The sequence below is a fragment of the Melospiza melodia genome, chromosome 6, assembly GCF_035770615.1.
Source record: "Melospiza melodia melodia isolate bMelMel2 chromosome 6, bMelMel2.pri, whole genome shotgun sequence".
Classification (NCBI taxonomy): domain Eukaryota; kingdom Metazoa; phylum Chordata; class Aves; order Passeriformes; family Passerellidae; genus Melospiza; species Melospiza melodia.
In genome coordinates this window covers 12,796,684-12,815,582 of record NC_086199.1, presented here as the reverse complement: position 1 = coordinate 12,815,582, position 18,899 = coordinate 12,796,684, and the positions used below count along the sequence as shown (strand labels likewise).

The window sequence follows — 18,899 nt, the reverse complement described above, 5'->3', positions numbered from 1 at the left end:
GGTTAAATTTTTCAACTGGGCAGGACTTCACAGTGACCCAGAAGATGCCACTGGACCAAAGCCCAAGACTTTGCCAGCCTGTTATGAAACAAATGGACACAGGCCTGTCTCTCCCACCAGGGAAGGGAGTTTGGTCTATTCCTGCCAGTGAGAAAAGTGTAGGGTCATCAAACCAAGTTTTTTAGTATAAATAACTGCAAAACCAACTTTTTTTCTGTGTAGAAAACAAGCAATTTGATGGGTGGAAAGGGATATTTTCCGTAACAAATAATGTATAATTTTAAATGCTTGAGATAGAAATTAAAGTCTTGGTACTTACCAAAGACTAAAATTACATTAAAAAAAAAAAAAAAGGCAAAACAAAACAATGAAGAAACAGCAAACACTTGTTCCTATCAAAGCTTTCCATCCTGCTAGCAAAGAGAAGAAATGGTGGCCTCTGACTTTTTGACCTGCTGTGCTGAGTGATTCAATTGAAAAATAACACAAATAACACAAGAAGATGGATGGTGTTTGTGGTATTTTAAGGTCAAAGTGCTACAAAGAAACATTTATTTTCCTCTTCGTTTCTGTCCAGTAAAGTCAGATCAGTGCTGTGGCTGTGTTGGACCAACTGTGAAGATAAAGTGTTGAAAACTTAGAGACAAGTCAGACAAATTATCTTTTCTGCTACCCTTCAGTGTTACTTCTACTAGAAGGGAGAAAAAAGAAGACAAATATTTCATTCTGAAATTCTTTGATGCAACAAAATGGACTGTTCTTAACATAAATTAAATACAGAAAGACGGAAATTTACTTGGCAGAAAGTTCTCAGTATTTATGAGAGATTAGCAAAAAATTATTTCAGTTAGAATTATGTTCTGAAGTGACCGTGGAAAATTAAAAAGCAGCACTGTCAGCTCCCAGTAATTCATGAATTAGCATTCAAAACAGGGTTGTTACATAAGTAGCCTTTAATTGAAAACACTTTTTTCTCCCTTCACATAAATTCTAACAGATGAAGGCTGAAGACAGATTTTAAGAAGCATTTAATCATAAATGATCAGTTTGACCCTGTGCCCTGTGGAAATATTAAAGCCTTCACAAAGGGTCACAGCTTCCCTTCTCCCCATGGGCTGTGGGGTCATTGGGGAGCAATCTGGGTGTCTAAACACTGGCATCCAGTGCCTGAGCACCCCTGGAGCCTTGGCAGAAGTGATAAAGAGCTGCTGGAGACCAAGAGCATCCTCCAGCTGCAGGCAGGGGCAAGGAGGGACAGCCTGCAGGCACCTGAGCACCACAGCTCTCCCCACCCCTTTGTAACTCATTTCTAACCCCCTGCACCGTGAAAACTTTCTCTCTTGGTTCACAAGTGATTTTCAAAAACACACAACAAAGCACCAAATTGAAGGCCCTGAGCCCCTTTTTATTTACCTCTGGGGAGTATAAAGGGATGGCAAAATGTGTCCAGAACACAGAGAATCAAGCATACATGAGTCACAGACAGCAGACTTCCCAAAGGACTGTCATTTCCAAGGGTTTATAATAATCAGCCTCATTTTCCCACAATGCAGACCCACTTGCACTAAGCTCAGGAGACAGCAGATTACACACCACACCATTAAATGTATTGATATTGTATCTGCTTTCAACACAACTTTAGAAGAAATTATGTAACAGCATGAAATGTAAATAAATGGAAAGGAATACTGCAAGGAACTCAATATTGACAAGAGAACATGCCCTTATTGACACTAGTTCAGAAGATTTTCTTTGGACAAATTGTTATGCCACACCATCACCCAGCCCTGTGACAGACAAGCAATTTCCATTTTTCAGTGGCTAACTCCCCTTTCACAAAGCACAGGATTTCCTTCAGCCATCATTTAAACATCAGAGTGAACTTGGTCCTCAGCTATAGGGCAAGGGCATCACACCCTGACCATGTAAGCCCATAAGGATCTTGGTTTATGATTTGGGTAATTCTCTATATGGGGAAAAAAAAGCCAATATTTAAAAAAAATTGCTCTTACTTCAGATTTTAGTTTCATCCATAAATCTTGGATGTTAGATGAAAAACTCTGTTGAGACCTTGGCTTTTGATTATATACATTTGTGAAGAGGAAAAAAAATGGAGAAGGTTTTATTTCAGTGTCAGGCTGCCTTCATCTTTATGGACTCTTGCACTGCCCATTACCTGGATTACTTGTCTGTCACTGTAATATAAATTCTTAACCTACCAGCAACAACACTCTAAACCATAATTGTTCCAGTAATTGAAACTGCCTCAATTTTGACACTCAACAACCCATTGTTTGCAACTGAGTAATTAAATGGAAGATTTAGCTCAAGACCTTTTTCTGTTATTTCCTGTAGCAATTTAGCTGAAAGTGCACGCTTCTCTTCACATAGGCAAATGGCATTGATTTGAACTTGGCCAAAACACAGATATCACTAACCAATGTCTCTTGCACAGGTACAGGGCAGAAATAAAAATAAATTAGTGGCATATTTAATACATTCAGATGATTAAAAAATGGAAATCACCAACATTAGCAAGTGAAAGAATGAGCAATCAGAGCCCTAAACAATCAGCAGCAGTACTAAAGGGCAGCCCCCCAGTTCCAAAAAGCTGCTTGTGGATGCATTAGCTCTCTCTGCCTTACTGAAATTTCCTGGGAATCTGTTGCACGCAGCCAGCTAGAATGAACAGAAGAACATTATACATGTGGAAACTTAACCCAAATAAAGTTATTTTATTATCTTGAAAAAAAACCATAACTGTGCCATAGGTGACCAAAGGTCTTATATGCAGGTGTCAATATTGTCTTACTTGGCAAGATAACATCATTATCTGAACTTCAACCCCTTTCCCTATATTCATGAATGAAGCCTTGCAGAACCCATCTGCATAAACACTAATACCTGACTATCCAGATTCAGAGCATGGTGATCCCCCCAAACAGTTGGTAAAGCTTGACCACCTTACTCTTCTTCTCAGCTACCACACTTGAGCACACCTGCAGAGGGCAAAGGCACTATCAGAGCACACAGCCCTGTTGTTGTGGTGTTGTGAGGGTCCCCAGGATGGGGTGAGAGATGAGAATCTGACTCCAAGTTCTTAGAAGGCTGATTTATTATTTTATGATATGGTATTATATTATATTATATTATATTATATTATATTATATTATATTATATTATATTATATTATATTATATTATATTATATTATATTATATTATGAAATTATATACTAAAACTATACTAAACTATAGAAAAAAGAGCCATCAGAAGGCTGGACAAGAATGAATAATAAAAACCCATGACTGACCAGAGAGTCTGACACAGCTGGACTGGGACTGGTCCTTAATTAAAAACAATTCACATGGAACCAATCAAAGATGCACCTGTTGGTGAGCAAACTCCAGGCCACATTCCAAGCAATCAGATAATTATTGTTTACATTTCTTTTCTGAGCTTTTCTCAGCTTCTCAGGAGAAGAATCCTGGCGAAGAGATTTTTCAGAAAACATCATGGTGACACCCTGTTACAAGGAGCTGGCCCAAGGCAGCCCCAGCTATCACAGTACATCATTGATATTTTACTGAGCTAAAGCAAAGCAGAAACACATCTCAAATAACACACAGGTGGGGCAAAGCACCTGCCTTGCCCAGCTCCCACAGGGGTATCAGGGCAATGGGCACTGCTCCTCAGGGCCACCAGGAGGGATTGGCCCTGTCAGGCAGCCTCGTGCCCCAGAGAGCATCCCCTGCCACACACCCCTGCACAAACATTTCCCCCTTATCTCAGTAGTCCATGTTTTAGTGTCTCACGCACCAGGAATCTGAGGGATGGGCAATTTCACTGTGTGAAGCTAGCAAATAATTGAATTAAGGTTCAGTAATTGCAGTTATCACTACAAGACATATTCAGGCAAAAATAAGCTCAGCATAGCACATATCTGACTTTAAGTGTATGTGAAGAATCCCATTAGCTTCAGCAGCATTTATCAGGTAAGCTGGAAATCACAGACATGAGAGTGCAATAAAAAAATCAACAGTTTTGATTTTGAAAGAACTCTGCAAATAGGGAAAAAAATTAAAGGATGAGATTAAAACTATTTAACATCTTCCATGTCAAGCAATAATATGAGTTTTCTGTAACAGGAGAGATTAAATTTTTTCACACTGGTTCATATCCCTGTTGTACATGTAACACATCTGGGGATCACCTGAACTGGTGACAAAGGCTTTAGGGGATAAGGGTCTGTCAAACACCCACTCTCCTGATTCCCTCTTCAGTATTCAGCCAGGAGGTCACAAGCACAGCCTCAGCCAGCTCCATCAGTAAATCCATTTTTAGTAGTCCATGTAGAATTGGAAATGCATTTGGTCATTGTGCCATGGCTGGATCTTGGCCATTCACAAATGTAACACAGGGGTGAGGATCCCCATTTCTACCGAGGCTCTGACTTCCCCCTCACATCATGATCTGTGTTCACAAAACCAGAGGGGCAACCAGATTTCACCTGGCTGCATTGGTGACAGCTGGAATTCTCTGTTGTTGGGGCAGCTAACAACTTTGGGAAAGGCAGGAGACAGTAAGAGGCTTAGCAGATTCTACCATGTAAAATCACTCTTGGAAAAAGAGTTTTATTAGCATCTCAGTGGGGTACAGGATATAAAAGCAGTGCAGGTTTCAAACCTCTCCATTCTCTGTAGCAACTGAGGTAGGGAACTTAAGTACACTGCTAATATTCAAGGATGTCTGCATTTTTGTCCTCTTGTTTGAGATCTGCAGAGAAAGATCAAGCCCATAACTCACAGGAGACTCAAATAATCAGTTCAAACCAAATTGCAGTATATAATTATAATCACACAACTGGCAGGCTTTGCTCAGGAGGATATATGAGCTGGCACAACTGAGAGATCCAAGTATCACAGCCTATAACCCAAACAGAAATGCAGCTCAGTAGTTAACAAAGCCAAATGGAGCTACAGCCACTGGCATTTGGTGCAGCCCAAGTCTGGTCTGTGGCTTGCAGGGCTGGAGTTTCAGAGTCACAGATTAATAGAGCCCATCATGGCTCATTAGAACCAAAATCATCATCTTTACTGGGGTGCCAGCAGAGAAACTACAGAATGCTGCCCCAGCCCCTCCAGGGAAGTATGTGTTGATATGGATGTAGGGTCAAGCACAGCTCTGGACCATCCCCCAGAGTCACCTTTCATTTTCTCCTGTCAGGCAAGGAGGCTACAGGGAACCAGTCCCTCCTCCAAAATCACACCACAGCAACGCTGCTGGGCTGCCCTCAGGGCAACCCCCACATCCCATGAAACAACAGAGCTGGGAATGAGATAAATAAAGACCTGAACCTCTGCTGATAAAGCAGCAAAGGTCCCTTGCAGGATTCAGCTCATGCTGGGCAGCCAAGTGCCTCCCCTCTGGAGGCCACTCAGATGTTCCAAGCTCTTTGCTGAACCAGAACTCAAGCAGCCAGGGAGAATCAATTACAGCCAGTCTCAATTTTTTTTGAGATAATCTGAATATTCTTTAAAAGTCTCTTATAAAGATTTTGATTTGCATTGTCGGCTTCAAGAAAAAACAAAACTGCAAATCTTGTCATAAACTTGCAGTTTTGAGTAAAGAGGCTTTTTTGTTGTCAAAGCAATGAACGATTAACATCCTTCCCATTGTTGCCCAAGTAGTTTTCAGATGTCACACTCTCAATCTTTCTTGATCTGGGCTTGAATTTGGCATTTTACTCATTGTAAAAATCTGTTTTAAAGCCTCTGCAGTTATTGCATAGTTTCCCCTCAAGACATTTTTCAGTACTTCTCAGATGGACGGATCACTGAGACTCTGTGTACTTTGAACTTCTCCACATGTATCAAAGACACAAAAAGCTGCTTCTTCATAGCCTGATCTAACTGCAATTAAGAGCTTTTTCCCTGGCCCTGTCCTCATACAGAGATAAAAAGTGGAATTTAGTGAAATTATTACAAAGCTGGTTAAGCACAGGATATGACTAATCCTGTATTTCACAGCTGGAGGTTAAACTGAGCCTCATTAAACCCAATGTTCTTGCTTACCCACAACAGAAACAAATGGGGCATGACAGAGCTTTGCATGTGCACATCTCTCTCTCACACACACAGACACTGAAATTCAGCTCCAGTCCTTCCAAAATTTGAAGTTGCAAGAAATTATATGATGGTCTCAAATTTGTAAGACTGAATTAACCCAGCATGTCTCTTTCTATCTGTTAGTTGACTTCTGGAGCCAGATCTTTTGAATTATATTTCCTAGGTTTTTAGGGAACTCTCTTTACATTCTCATAAAATCCCTGGATGCCACAGGTGACAACCCCCAGAAGACACAGCACCCAGATTTCATTGCAAGTTGCAAAAGCTCATTTCTGTCACTGATCATGCACTTCAGAAGTATAGAAATGCACTTCTAAATATTTATTTAGAGAACAATTATTTTGGTAGGGAGCAGCTCAAGTCTCTCGTGTCCAAAGTAAACTGAAGGAACTCCACTATCTTAGAGGGCTTGAAGGTATTTTGAACTGCTCCTATAAAGTGTGCATTTCTTATCTGGGGAGGAAAAACATTTTATTCAATAAGTACATATTGTTACTTACATCTCAAGTCAGCTTATTGGATAGCAAATTTGTCAGATCAGTCTTGTTATTGCAATTCCTAGAAGAAGTGAAATGGAATACACTTGGACATTTGTAGGGGGATAGAATATAAGAAAATAAAGGTAGTACAGAATGTAATCTTACCCCTAAGAAGTTGCAGCTGGGCTAATTATTAAAGATTAGGAGCAGGCCTGACTTTAACAGGCCACAGCTGTAACCAATAAGAAGAAGAGTGCTATAAAAGAGTGGGTTGGTTGGTTGAGGGGAACTGGAGTCAGCTGGCTGCTGTGAGAAGAAGGAAGAGCCAGTGCTCTGAGGAGCTGCCTACAAGAAACACCAAGGAGGTGTGAAACACTTGCAATAAGGGAACAACAATATGGAACATTTGCAATATAATGACAATAGATATTGATTGGCTTTGCATCCTACGTTGGATTTTTTTTTAAGATTCTGCTTCCACAACTAAGGAAGCAACATTTGAGGGATTCTGTTATCATATTTTGCATTTGCACATGTAAGCAATGCAGTGTTCTCTCAAAACTATATCAAAGTTTTGGTCTCAAGAGAGAAGGTCTCTGAAAATCTTTCTTCAAGAGTTGTACTCCAAAATGCATGGAGTCCTGTAGGAATTCTCACCATTGACTTGAAAGGAATATTTGGATGTGACCCCAAATATGAATCTCCTTTTTCATTAAATAAAATTAATATGCAGCTAAACATTGAAACACTGTCTAAAAATGGTAATAGAGTAACTGAGGGCAAATCCCCTTCAGTATTCTGAATTTAAATGGAGACCAACTGCCTGGAAAACTTTCATGTCTGAGTTGCTCTATATTACCAAAAAAAAATTCTATTTCCCTTGTGAGGCCTTAAATTAAAGCAATTATACTTATCCTCCTCACGCACAAACAATAGGCAGGCTTTGGGGAAATCAGACAGGTTTGTAATTTTGTTCCTGTCGTGGTGAGCGTGTGCAGTGCTCCTGGCACAAGCCATGGCCTCAGACAAACCTCCAGAGCCAATTCACAGAGAGGCCCCAATGCTGAGACCTTACAGCACCTCTGAGAGCCAGAGGCAACTCTGCAAGCAGGCACTGTTAATGGCAGACTTGGCACAGAAGTGGCTGATAATAAAATAAGGGGGAAATTGCACTCTGACTCTGCTGAAGCCAGCCAGCACATTGTGGGCAATTTCTTTTTCTCCTCCTTGGGAAGAAATCAGAATGGCATTTCTCTCCACTGAATGGCATTTACATCTTTGTTCTTTGCAGTGCTAATGATTGTCAGGCTCCTTTTGGCCCTGGGGTCCAGATTTCCCCCTTATTTTCAGAAGGATGTGCTGGAAACTGCCTGCTGAGTGCATGGTTGTGCCAAGATCCCATTTGCCCAAGAATTGTGGCAGCTGCAGATGCTGTGACCATGGAAGTTCCTTGCTCAAACACCTCAGCCCTGTTTCAATAGCAGTGTTCAGGCATTGCCTCCTATCTAATGAGTTAATAATATCTACCATTCCTACTATTAAATTAGTTAATATTTTATTGACTCATTTAGCTGCAGCTTTTTAATTCAGGGAAAGCATGCAATTTCTTAAAAGTGAGACTAAGAACAGTTTTCAAGAACTTGTAGGGATGCTCTAAAGATCTTCCAAGGAAACTCTAAATCCCAGCCACTTCACTGCTGTCAAGTGCTGCTACTGAAGTCTATTTGGCAATTTTAATTAAATACTCATAAATCTCAAGGGCTGTCACTCCCTAGAGAAGAATTTTTTGTTTCTGCTCTGCACCAGGGAACCTGTGAAAGAGGCACCAGGACTTCATTGCCAAATGTCCAGTTACTTAGAGCATCACCTGCCCAATGCATCTTATTTCTTTAAAGCTGGGCTTTTTGGAACAAAGATGTGTAATGTGCCCTGAGCATCCCTGAATAGAAAAATGCCTCTGGCATTCCTGCTCTCAAGGGAAAAGGTAGACACAGCTCAGCAGAGACTACAAACCAAAAGGAGCCCTGACAGCCAGCCCATGGTGCACAGTACTTGGTTACAAAAAGAGAGAAAAGCGATAAGTCCACACAGCCTATAAACTCCAGTTTTAGCTAAAAGTGCTCAACCTTTGCATGTGTACAGAATGAGCTGAAAATGCAAAATAATGTGAAAGAATGGCCAGAAGTTTGTTACCCTTATTACCCCTATAATGTGTGCACTAGTTATGAAACTACCCAGAAATGACCTTTGGAGCTCCCAAATGTTGTAAATACAGGTCTCTCTAACCTAAGGGGAAAGCGTGCAATTAAAAAATCCGGTTTGTTCAAGGGGCAGCATGAAGTAGCTTAAGGGGTTTATTTTGTGCTTGGACACTTTTAGCTCAGAGGAATGGAAAGCAAATATGGTCTCCCACCTCAGGGATTGTATCTTAGCCATGTGGAAGGCACCCTTGCCTGGGCAACCAGACACCACTGAAGAAAGGTTAACATCAGATCTTCTGGGCACTTCCCTCAATGACACAGAGGAATATCAGGACTTTACCCACGTGATGTTGCACAGACCAAATCCATGCACACACAGCAGAGCTCAGTGCAAGTCTTCCCTGGAGAATGTGAGGCTACAGAAGTGATGCGCGTGAAGCTCTCTGAAACCAACACCCAACATTTCTCAGAGATTTCATTGATCTTCTTCACACTGCACAACTAAAACTTCCAGAACCCAGCTGCACCTGTGAGAAAGGTTCACACCATCCCCACCAGGCTTTGTGGGGTCTTTGCCACTGTGGCCACACCACAGACACCTACCAGCACTGGAGAGCAGGACTGAGTGGCCTTTTCTGGTAGTGGCATTTGCTACAACCTCTCCCCAGACAATATAAACCAGGGCAAAAAAAGTTGTGAGTTGCCAGAATTGCTGCCAGAGACTTTGCCAGCACAGTGATGCCAGCCAAGAGCATGACCTTCTAGCTGACATGGTCACACCAACAAAGCATCACAGCATAAACTGTGTCAAAAAAAACTAAAAACTGGAGTTATTTCTCCTCAGAGAAAAGAAAATGGAGAGAGTGATGAATACTGATGGGTTAGCAATGTCAGAAGCATATCATTTTCCAACTGGAAATACAGATCATACCCTTCCCTAGAAAACCAAAGTCAAAACAACAACAAAAAACCCCCACATATATGGCTATTATAGCAACACCCTTATCTCCCTTTGCTTTCCTCCCACTGCAGTGTGGCTTGTGAGATGGAATTTCTTGATCTCTAAGAGTAAGAAAAGCTCTCTCCATTAACCTGTTCAAATAAGTCACTGGAAAAACAGAAGTGTGAACCCTGTGAACCCAGGTGACATGTACAGTGCAGAGCAGCTGCCAGGCATGGGCTGGGGAGCTTTTGCCTGTCCCACTGGGGCTTCTTCTAAAGTGCTTCAAGAGAAAGGATATGTGGGAAGCAGGAGAAAAAGTGCAAGCTTGAGATCCCCTGCAACATCTGGATTCCAGAAGGGGCTACAAAGGCACCACCTCTCAGCACACCTTCACTCCAGAGATGCTGGAGAAGATAAAGCAACAAATCTCACTCAGGATGCAGCAGCCAGCAAAAGGATATTGTGTCACTGGCCACTGGAATATAAATCCATCCATAAAGCTTGCAAATATCCTTTGCAGCACCAGCCTTCTCAGGTTTCTCTGGATGAAGCACTATTTCAGCTCCATGTTTAGCAGTTGGAAGGAAGCCAGGAAGACTTCCATAACCAGCCCTGATTTGTTAATCCCTTAATGCAGAGGCACTGTTTGTTACTTAGGACGTCAGGTTTCATCACCCCTCAGCACACTGGTGATAGAACTTCTTGACACCAGGCTGCAAATATTATTGCAAAGTCAATACTCCCAGGGAGAAAGCCAAGCCGAGCTGAAATGTGACTTTGGTGTTGACAAGCCAGTTTGGCACTGCAGAGTTCAAACAGCCAGGATCACCTGGCAACTTTGAAAACAGGAGAAAGTTTGCCAGGATCCTTTCTGAGTAGAGTCTTATCCCAAAATCCACATGGTAACAGCCAAACACTTCCCAGTCAGACAAAGCAAGTAAAAACACAGTAAGTGGATTATGCTTTCTGGGAAAGTGCTGGGAACTGTATGTACATATGCATGTGAGCCTGTGTCTATACAGATTTTTCTAATCTTTCTCATTAAAAGAGAAAAAATCCAGATGTGGGTGTGTAGCATGACAGGCTGGAGGTGATGCAGCTCAGTATTCCCAGGGAGTTCAGCCAGCCCATGGTAGTTCTTCAACAGCCCTGATGGCCTAAGGACAACTAAGTCCCTGCTTATAATAAAAGAAAGTTATTTCCTGAATGTGATCTAAATCAAGTTGGGTCCTGGTGTTTTTGGAGAGCCATTCAGACATCACACAGGGGCTGCACAGCACATCAGAGCCAGGCCAGGCTGGCATCAGTGCCTGCTGCCACTGAGGATGTGACTGGCCTTCTCCATAACACAGAGCTATTTTAAGGTAATTTCCCACCCTCCTGGATTCAAATATTTGTAATAATACAGCCCAAAAGGTGATGACACCTGAGGACAGTGGAGGAAAAGGCACAGCCCTCACACCCAGGGCAGCATGAAGGTGAAGGGCTGATGAGCCTGAAGCAGCCCTGCACAACCCAAAATTAACTGGGTTTCACCCTCCCAAAGCAACAAGCCCATGCAGCTATGCAGACCCTGTTCATGTTCACCATTAATTACCAACTTCTTCCTGACCTCCCAAGGCAGATGTGACAGAGTAAAGTGCTTGGCTGTGGCAGGACAAAGCCAGGCCAAGGGCACACTGAGCCCATCCCTGTACCCGTGCACATCCATCTGCCTGTCAATAGCTCCAATTAAAGCCACCAGACACCAGCTCAGTCACAGTTTGGGAGAAAGACAGGGGGACTTAAAATCAAATTAGCAATCAATTAATACATGAAGCAACTACAAAGCTGGTGAGTAGAGCACCCTTTGGGGTTTAACCCTTTGGTGCCCTCTGAGTTTTTTTTCATGGCTAGTAATGCCGACGAGTATGCTGGGAGAAAGGAGTAATCTTTAAAAAAGCTCAGAGTCCGGTAAAAATATGTATTTCAAAAAATTGACAAAATTATGTTATTAAAATTTCAGTACACACAGAGCTCTCTATTATTTTTGAGAGTTTATTTTAAATGAGAATGTTTTAAAAATGTGACCTGGAACAATCTATTCTCTGATTTGGTGAAATGCAAAGAACAGCACAACTGGAAAAAAGGCATTTAAAAAAATATTACCAGGGCTTTTCTACTTCCAGCCCTTATAATTGGGAAGAATCTGGAACAAAATTACTGTGAAACATAGTGCTTGAAATAAGAAGCAAAGTATAGGGAAAAAAAATCTTTACAAATCACAGGAAGGTAGAACATAAAAGCAGTGAAAGGATGCAAAGAACAGGTAAAAAAAAGGATCATTTTTCCAATGGTTTAAATAGACAGTGCCTTATTAAATGCAGCAGAGCTGCCCCTGTTTACACCAACTGCTGTGTTTCACAGGGGATCCAGAGGACATCCCAGGCAGAATGGCTGTTTTCTTCTCACTGCTTGACATTGCTATATAAAGACAGGTAAGCAGCATGAGTGATCAAAAGCACAGTGGCACGTGGAGTAGACTTTGAAAGGGAGATGCAAGCAAAAAGTGCCCCTTTAGAGAGTCTGTTCAGATTTAAGTAAGATCTCAAATAAAAGCTGGGAACCTGCACCACACACAACTATTCCCAAGGCTGTCCTTTGACAACAGTCTCCTCTTTCAACAAGATAAAAGTCAATGTAAATGGGCAAGGAAGGCAAAATCCTACAGCAAGGACAGGCAAAGCTGGACTCTGGTGGCATCCCCAGGAGCAGAGGTGAGTCAAGGAGCTCTGCAGGGAGGCATTAATGCATCTCTGAAACACACACAGACACTCACAGAGGATTCACTTTTTTTCCCAATATTTTTTTTAATTTTAACAAAAGGAGACCAAATTCTATCTATTTTTTTAACTTTAACAAAAGGACAACACAATTCTATCTATGAATTGTGCTCTTCCTGCACAGGATGTTTACCAAAAGCCAGTGTGCATCAACATGGGCAGTCAGACACAACCATATGGAAACAGGAGAACTGGGCCACACTAGTATCTATTAGGCAATAAAACCTACCTGGGAAAGGAGCTTGTTGTCATCCTCCAGCAGCTTCACTTTTGTTTCAAGTTGCCTGATATAGTTGGAAGATGAATCTTTAGGAAAAGAGGAAAAAAAAAAACACATTTAAGTTTCTTGTGGTACAGGCAAGTTTTGCGTCAGAAGCAACATGTTTTCCCACTCTGTAAAAGGCAAGTTTGGGAATGACTTGATGAATGAAACCCTATGTGTGTAGGGTGATGGGGGACTCCATCAAAGGTTTTTTTCATTAAAATGTTGAGATTCAGCAACAGCAATATCTTCTGTGGATCTGCATCAATACCAGTTTGAGAGGTGGGTGATACAGAAGGAAAGTGAAGTTGAAACCCTGTGTTTTGTATTTTCATAAAAGTAATTTCCTAGTTTTGAAAGCTATTCCCATTCATCTAGACTGCACCAAAATACTCCACAGCAGAACAAGATGTTTCCTTTTAGGTTTGAATAAACAACCCCTCCAGACACGTGCCTTTTTCTTTCAGAAAACAACTGAGAAACTCACAAAACCAAGCTGTTGGCACAGCTCTAAGAGGAGGTCAGTGCCACAGCTCCCAGTGCTGTAAAAGGGAGAGAAGTGTATTCAGCAGGGCCACAGAGCTGCATGCAGCATGCACACAGCCTGACACACACAACAAGTGCCTGCCCAGGACATCTGTTTTTTCCAGTGGAAGCACGTGACACTAACCAGAAAAACACCAAGACAATAAAACAGGGAATACCCTCACATAAAATGGTAATATTCAACCTGAAGGAATGCAATGGCCAGTTTAGCATTGCAGCAGCACCAGACAGGGTGGCCTGGCACAGAGGATAAGTCACTGGAGAGCTCTGTGGGTGGCTGACTGCTCTCCAAAGCATCTGGCTTTTGTTTTGAACCATGCCTAGAAGAAACACATCTGAAAATTTCACAGGGAAGAAAATAAAGGACACTGGGACAAGCTTTTCTCCAGTCTCATTACAGCTTGATGAGTTCCCCCCATACAATTGGATCTTTGCAAAATTTCTCCTCCACTTGTAATTTGAGTAGCAGAGGCCATTAGCTGCCACAGCAGGAGGAAAAGATTTGAAACATAAATATATTAAAAACTCCAAACATTTTCCACAGTGCTAAAGGGGCTCTAAAAAGCGCAAAATTACAACTTCCCTCATCTCATTTATTCTGGTGTGACTGCAGAAGCCACTGCCCCACCCCAGGTCTTCCTGCTGAGCATGAATGGACAAGGAACCAGGTGCTGAGTGGGGTGTGCTGCTGTGGCCCCAGCACCTTTTGGGATAGCCCTCCATGGAAAGCAGGCACCTCTGGCTATAGCTCTGGCACAGGAACACTCAGCAGGCACAGGGGTGAGGTTTGGGCTGGCTCTGTGCTGAACAGCTCCTCTCTGTCTCTGTGGCTGCCAAAGGCTCTCAGCTCTAAGGCTGAATGCTCCTCTGGCCCCTCAGCAGAAGGGCCAGCAGGGGAGCCACAGCTAATCACTGACACTGCCTTGGCCACTCAAGGGAAAAACTGGAATATGCTCAGTGCCAACAGACCAGTGCCAAAGCACACAAAGGAACAGCAGGATGGATCTGAGTCATGTGCCCATCTAAAGCACACTCTCAGAGGAAAAATGCTCAGTTTTCTGACTGGATTATGCTTTGTTCAAACCCAGGAAATCCAAACAAGTCCTCATGAGAAAGGTTAAGAAGACACTGTAGGGAGCTATGTAAGTTCAGTGAACAGCTTAAGTGGTGGCAATGCTCACAGCAACACCAGCTTGAGCTGCAAACTCAGCCCAACAACCACCCCAACATGGGGGAGTCTCCAGGTCGGAGGAGAGAGCAAACCAAGCAGTTACAGAATCAATCCAAAGCACTTTCCTGCGAAGGCCTCGTGCACCACAGCATTACCCGTGCACAGCTAAGGGTGCTGAGCAGAATGCTGCTGCAGATTGGTGCTGAATGCAGCAAGATTTCAGGATCAGCTTGAAGGACCTGCTGAATCAGTAATGAACCTGTCCTCCAGCAGGGTGCAAGGGGAGTTTGAGATTGTCAAAGCCAGAAGGACCATGGATTCTTTGGTCTGACCTCCTCTGTGCCCCAGGCCATCCCACTTTGTTAACTTACCCCTAATATCAGTACAACAATACCCATTTGGCTAAACAGCTCCAAAACCAGTCTCCAGCTCTGTCTGAAGACAACCAGAGACTACTGGCTGTGTGCTGAATACAACAGCTTCCACTGGCAGATCTGGTCAGATAAGGTGTCCTTCCCACCTGCATTCCAGCTCCACCAGTACCCTCATTGTGCCAGCAGCTACAAGGAATTTAGGTTAAGAGGATGAATGGTGATGCAAAAGCTGCCATGTTCAGGCTCTGAATGCTACCAGGACTGACTGTCTGGCTGATGAAAAGAATAGGGCATGACTGCCAAAGAAAAGGAAATAGAGAATTATTGCCTCTCTGTGGTTTCATACCGCTTACCAAAAAAAAGGATATTCCTCGGGAAGGCAAGCCCTGCATTCTTGGGAACCAATGCCCACCACTGGCTCTGAAAGCCTGACTTGAGAACTGCTAGAATTCTTCAGACACCACTGTTCAAACCCAAACCATGCTTGATGTCTGACCTCAGCCAGAAAACACCCTATGAAAACATAAAATATACACAGGGAAAAAATAGAAAAAAAACCCAAATGAGTGCTCAGAGCCATCCCAGTCTTTGCTATGCCCTCAGAGAGGAATCAGCTCCATCTTCTGGACCTGCCTGTGTTGAGGCAGGTGCCAGATGAACCATTTGCATCTTGATCTCAGTTCTAAAAAAGCCCATAACTCTCACAACAGCAGGCAGTAACACTGCCAGGCTAAGCAGTGAAACTCCAGGCTAGGTCTCACCCATGTTATATCAAGAAACACATTCCCAACATTTTTCTGCCTCTGACCTTTCTCTTATCAGTGAGCTTCCGTCCTCTCCTGCCTCCCCCAGAGCCAGGAGACAAGGACAGCCTCACTGACCATCCAGGACAGGCAGCAGAGCTGGATCACTGACTGATCAGACCCTCACATCCCTTTTCATCAGAAATCATACAAATGGTCCTCACTGCTGTGCCAAAGCTGTGAGCAGGGCTCCACCCTCACCAGCCCCCAAGCACTCTCCTCAGTGGCTGCAGCAGCTCCCAGACTCAGGCCCTGGAGCAGTGTAACCCTGCACAGCCACCCAGCCACACCTCACGGCACTGACTTTGAGTCCACTCACACCTCCTAGTGCCCGGCTGGTGACCAGACCAGCATGGTGGTCAAGGACACGTGGCCAAGGATAACCTTTCTGGCACCTTCAGTGCTGCCTGGGTTGCCATTGGGGCCAACATCCTCCTCTAGTTACCCCTTGGGGCCAACATCCTCCTCTAGTTACCCCTTGGGGCCATGAGAACCAGCTGCACGAGCAGTGGGTGCCTCAGTGGGCCAGATGGCACCAGAGGGAAGGAAATTTCCCATCACAACATTTCACATCCCACTCAGCAGCCTCCCTCCCAGTGGCAGCCATCACACAGCAGAGGAGGCTGGGGAGAGGCAGAACGTGCCCTGCCAGGCTGCTGCCCACGACAGGGAAAACTGCAATCCCCATCAGCCATCCTCACTTGCACCATGTAAATTCTACAAGCTAAATTGTTCACAGAGCTGAGAAACCTGAAGTCCTGTTTCTTTACAAAGCCTTAGGAAAACTAATTGGATGTAGAGCTCCCCACATTATGTCCACGAGCTGCACTCCAGCTCAGGAAGGTTCATTACTGTTATTATCCACCCTCCTCAAGATTTACTGTTCTAAAAAACATACTCCATCTGGAATGGGATGCAATTCAGCTTGGGTGTAATCTAGCTGAGTAACTTTTCTCCACACAGATAAACCACTTAATACTCATTACAGCTAAATGGAGGCAAGACAAATCAGTCTACCTTGTTTTAACTCAATGGTCTCTTGGAGAGCAGGGAACTGCCTGGCTCCTCAAGCTTTGTAAAAACATAAATTAGAAATTGTTTTTACAAACAGAACAATCTTGCAGCCTGCAGAGCACAGAACAGTGTAATTTTAAAAGACACTTGTAGCCTTTCTGATTCTCATCTGAGATTTCAGAGGAATCTGACAGAGGGGTAAATATAATAAATTACACATTTATTTTGACAGCAGCAAAATAAATGGTTTCATTTCCTTGCATGCCACTTCTCCAACCACAGGAATACAGAGCAGAGGTTTGTGTGGTAGCTGCAAGGTCGGGATTGAGACACTTTTATTTAAGATCTTCTCATAATGAGGTGCTAGCACCTAAATGAATATAAGGAAAAAGCTGCCCTTTACTTAGGACAGCTCACACCAGAGATGTCAGAAAAGGTTAATGTAGGTGTCTGTGAGAGGAGAAAATTGTCAAGAGCCCTTTGATAGGACTCATTCCCAGCAGGACAGTCCTTACACCCAGCCGGGGCAATACCAAACAAAATGACACAAGCAGACCTGAACGAACAGAGCTTTAGTTCTCTTCCACAGCACCCCACTGAAGTTTGATTCGTCCTTTTGTCTCGGGGCCTCTCACTGCTCAGAGTGACCCCGAGATAAGTTAAAGTCTCTTTTCCCAGCCCAGCGCTTGAAGAAGGAGCCAGGGCTCTTCATTTCTTGGTCTCAAGGTTATTTATTGTATCTTATCTATAAAGTTCTTTCTCCTGTCCTGCTGAGGTCCACTCAGCAAGACAGTCCAGGCACTCTGCCTGCCTCCAGGCGGTGTTGTGTCTTTATACTAAAAATTACATATACAATGTTTACAATCACTTCCCAATACCTATCACCTACGTTAGACAGTGAGCTTCTACTCTAAACCAAACTAAAAGTGCCAACATCACAGCAGAAGATGGAGGCCAAGAAGAAGAAAAAGGAGAAAGGCTGGACATGCCCAGATCCCTCCATCTTGCCCCCTGAACCCCCATTCTAAAAACCCCAAAAATCTATTTTTCACCCCATGATAAATTCACTATTGTTCTACTCAACTGTCGTGGCCTGCAGATCTTCATCTAAGGTTGGTATCTTGCTCCATGGGTCATAATCAAAACCACACAGGCATCTTGGGCTCTGTGCCAGGGACTCTGAGCCCCCTGCCAGGGGTCTTGGCTGCTCAGGACAGCCAGAGGGATGTTCTGGGTTCCAACACTCTTGATTTGCCTTTTTGCTACAAAGCACAGGTTACACAGAGCCCAGCTGGAGTGCTGGCTGGCAGGCCAGGGCACGGTGCCCCACTGCAGCTCTGTCCCCCCATGCAGCTCAGAGGCGCCCCACACACCCAGCAGCCGGGCTGGACACCCCCTGCTTCCATGCACTTCTTCCCCAGGAGCTCCTTTAACTAAGCTTGATTCATGACAGCAAAGCACAGCCATATGTTGTCAATGTCCTGCAAACAAGGCTCCTCCTATCCTTATAAAAAGCAGCATCCCTAAAGGATTCTCCCAAACCACAGAGGAAAGGCACACGAAGGAATGATGCTCTGCCAGCTGCCTTCTTTGCATGATAGAATGCTGACATTTTCCCTTCCTCTCCTTCCATCAAAGATCATCTCATAAGAAGGCCTTCACCTGTGCTCAATAAAACACTTTGCTGTTTGTTGGCAGCTTCATTATCACATCTCTGCTCTTCTCCACTATATTTCATATTCGTAGTGCTCTACTGGTCTTGCTTCTTGACACACACAGGCAGGCTGAAAAATGGCCAGTGGTTATATCTTGTAAAGAAGTTGATTTATTACAGCAACAGCACTCTTTCAGAGGAGTTGGAAAGCAGATGAAACTCACACATCTTGAATATTGTCATTAAGGGAAACTATTGGGAGAGATGGACAAATGCACCACCCTTGGTTTTCCTAGGCATCCCCCATCTTTCTGTCCCTACCAGAAAACCCCAATCCCAAAGTCCTGTTTCACACTGGTATGCAAGGCAAGATTTCACAACAGGCTGTAGTCAGTGGATGGCTCAAATGTGAGCAGGGTCACCACAAAGCCAAAGCTGAGTTCCTTTGGTTTCACAGGTGCTGCCCTCTGCTATGGCACCACCAGGGTTTTCAGGGAATGCTC

At 43.6% G+C, this 18,899-nt stretch overlaps 1 protein-coding gene across 1 annotated transcript in view; it reads right to left on the bottom strand.

Annotated features, from left to right (window-relative positions):
* Positions 1 to 18,899, bottom strand: part of CCDC85C (coiled-coil domain containing 85C) — a 111,595-nt gene that overhangs the window by 30,385 nt on the left and 62,311 nt on the right. The window contains exon 2 of the mRNA XM_063159987.1: positions 12,802 to 12,878. Within this exon, the coding sequence (XP_063016057.1) occupies positions 12,802 to 12,878 (77 nt within the window). The remainder of the gene's footprint in view (positions 1 to 12,801; positions 12,879 to 18,899) is intronic.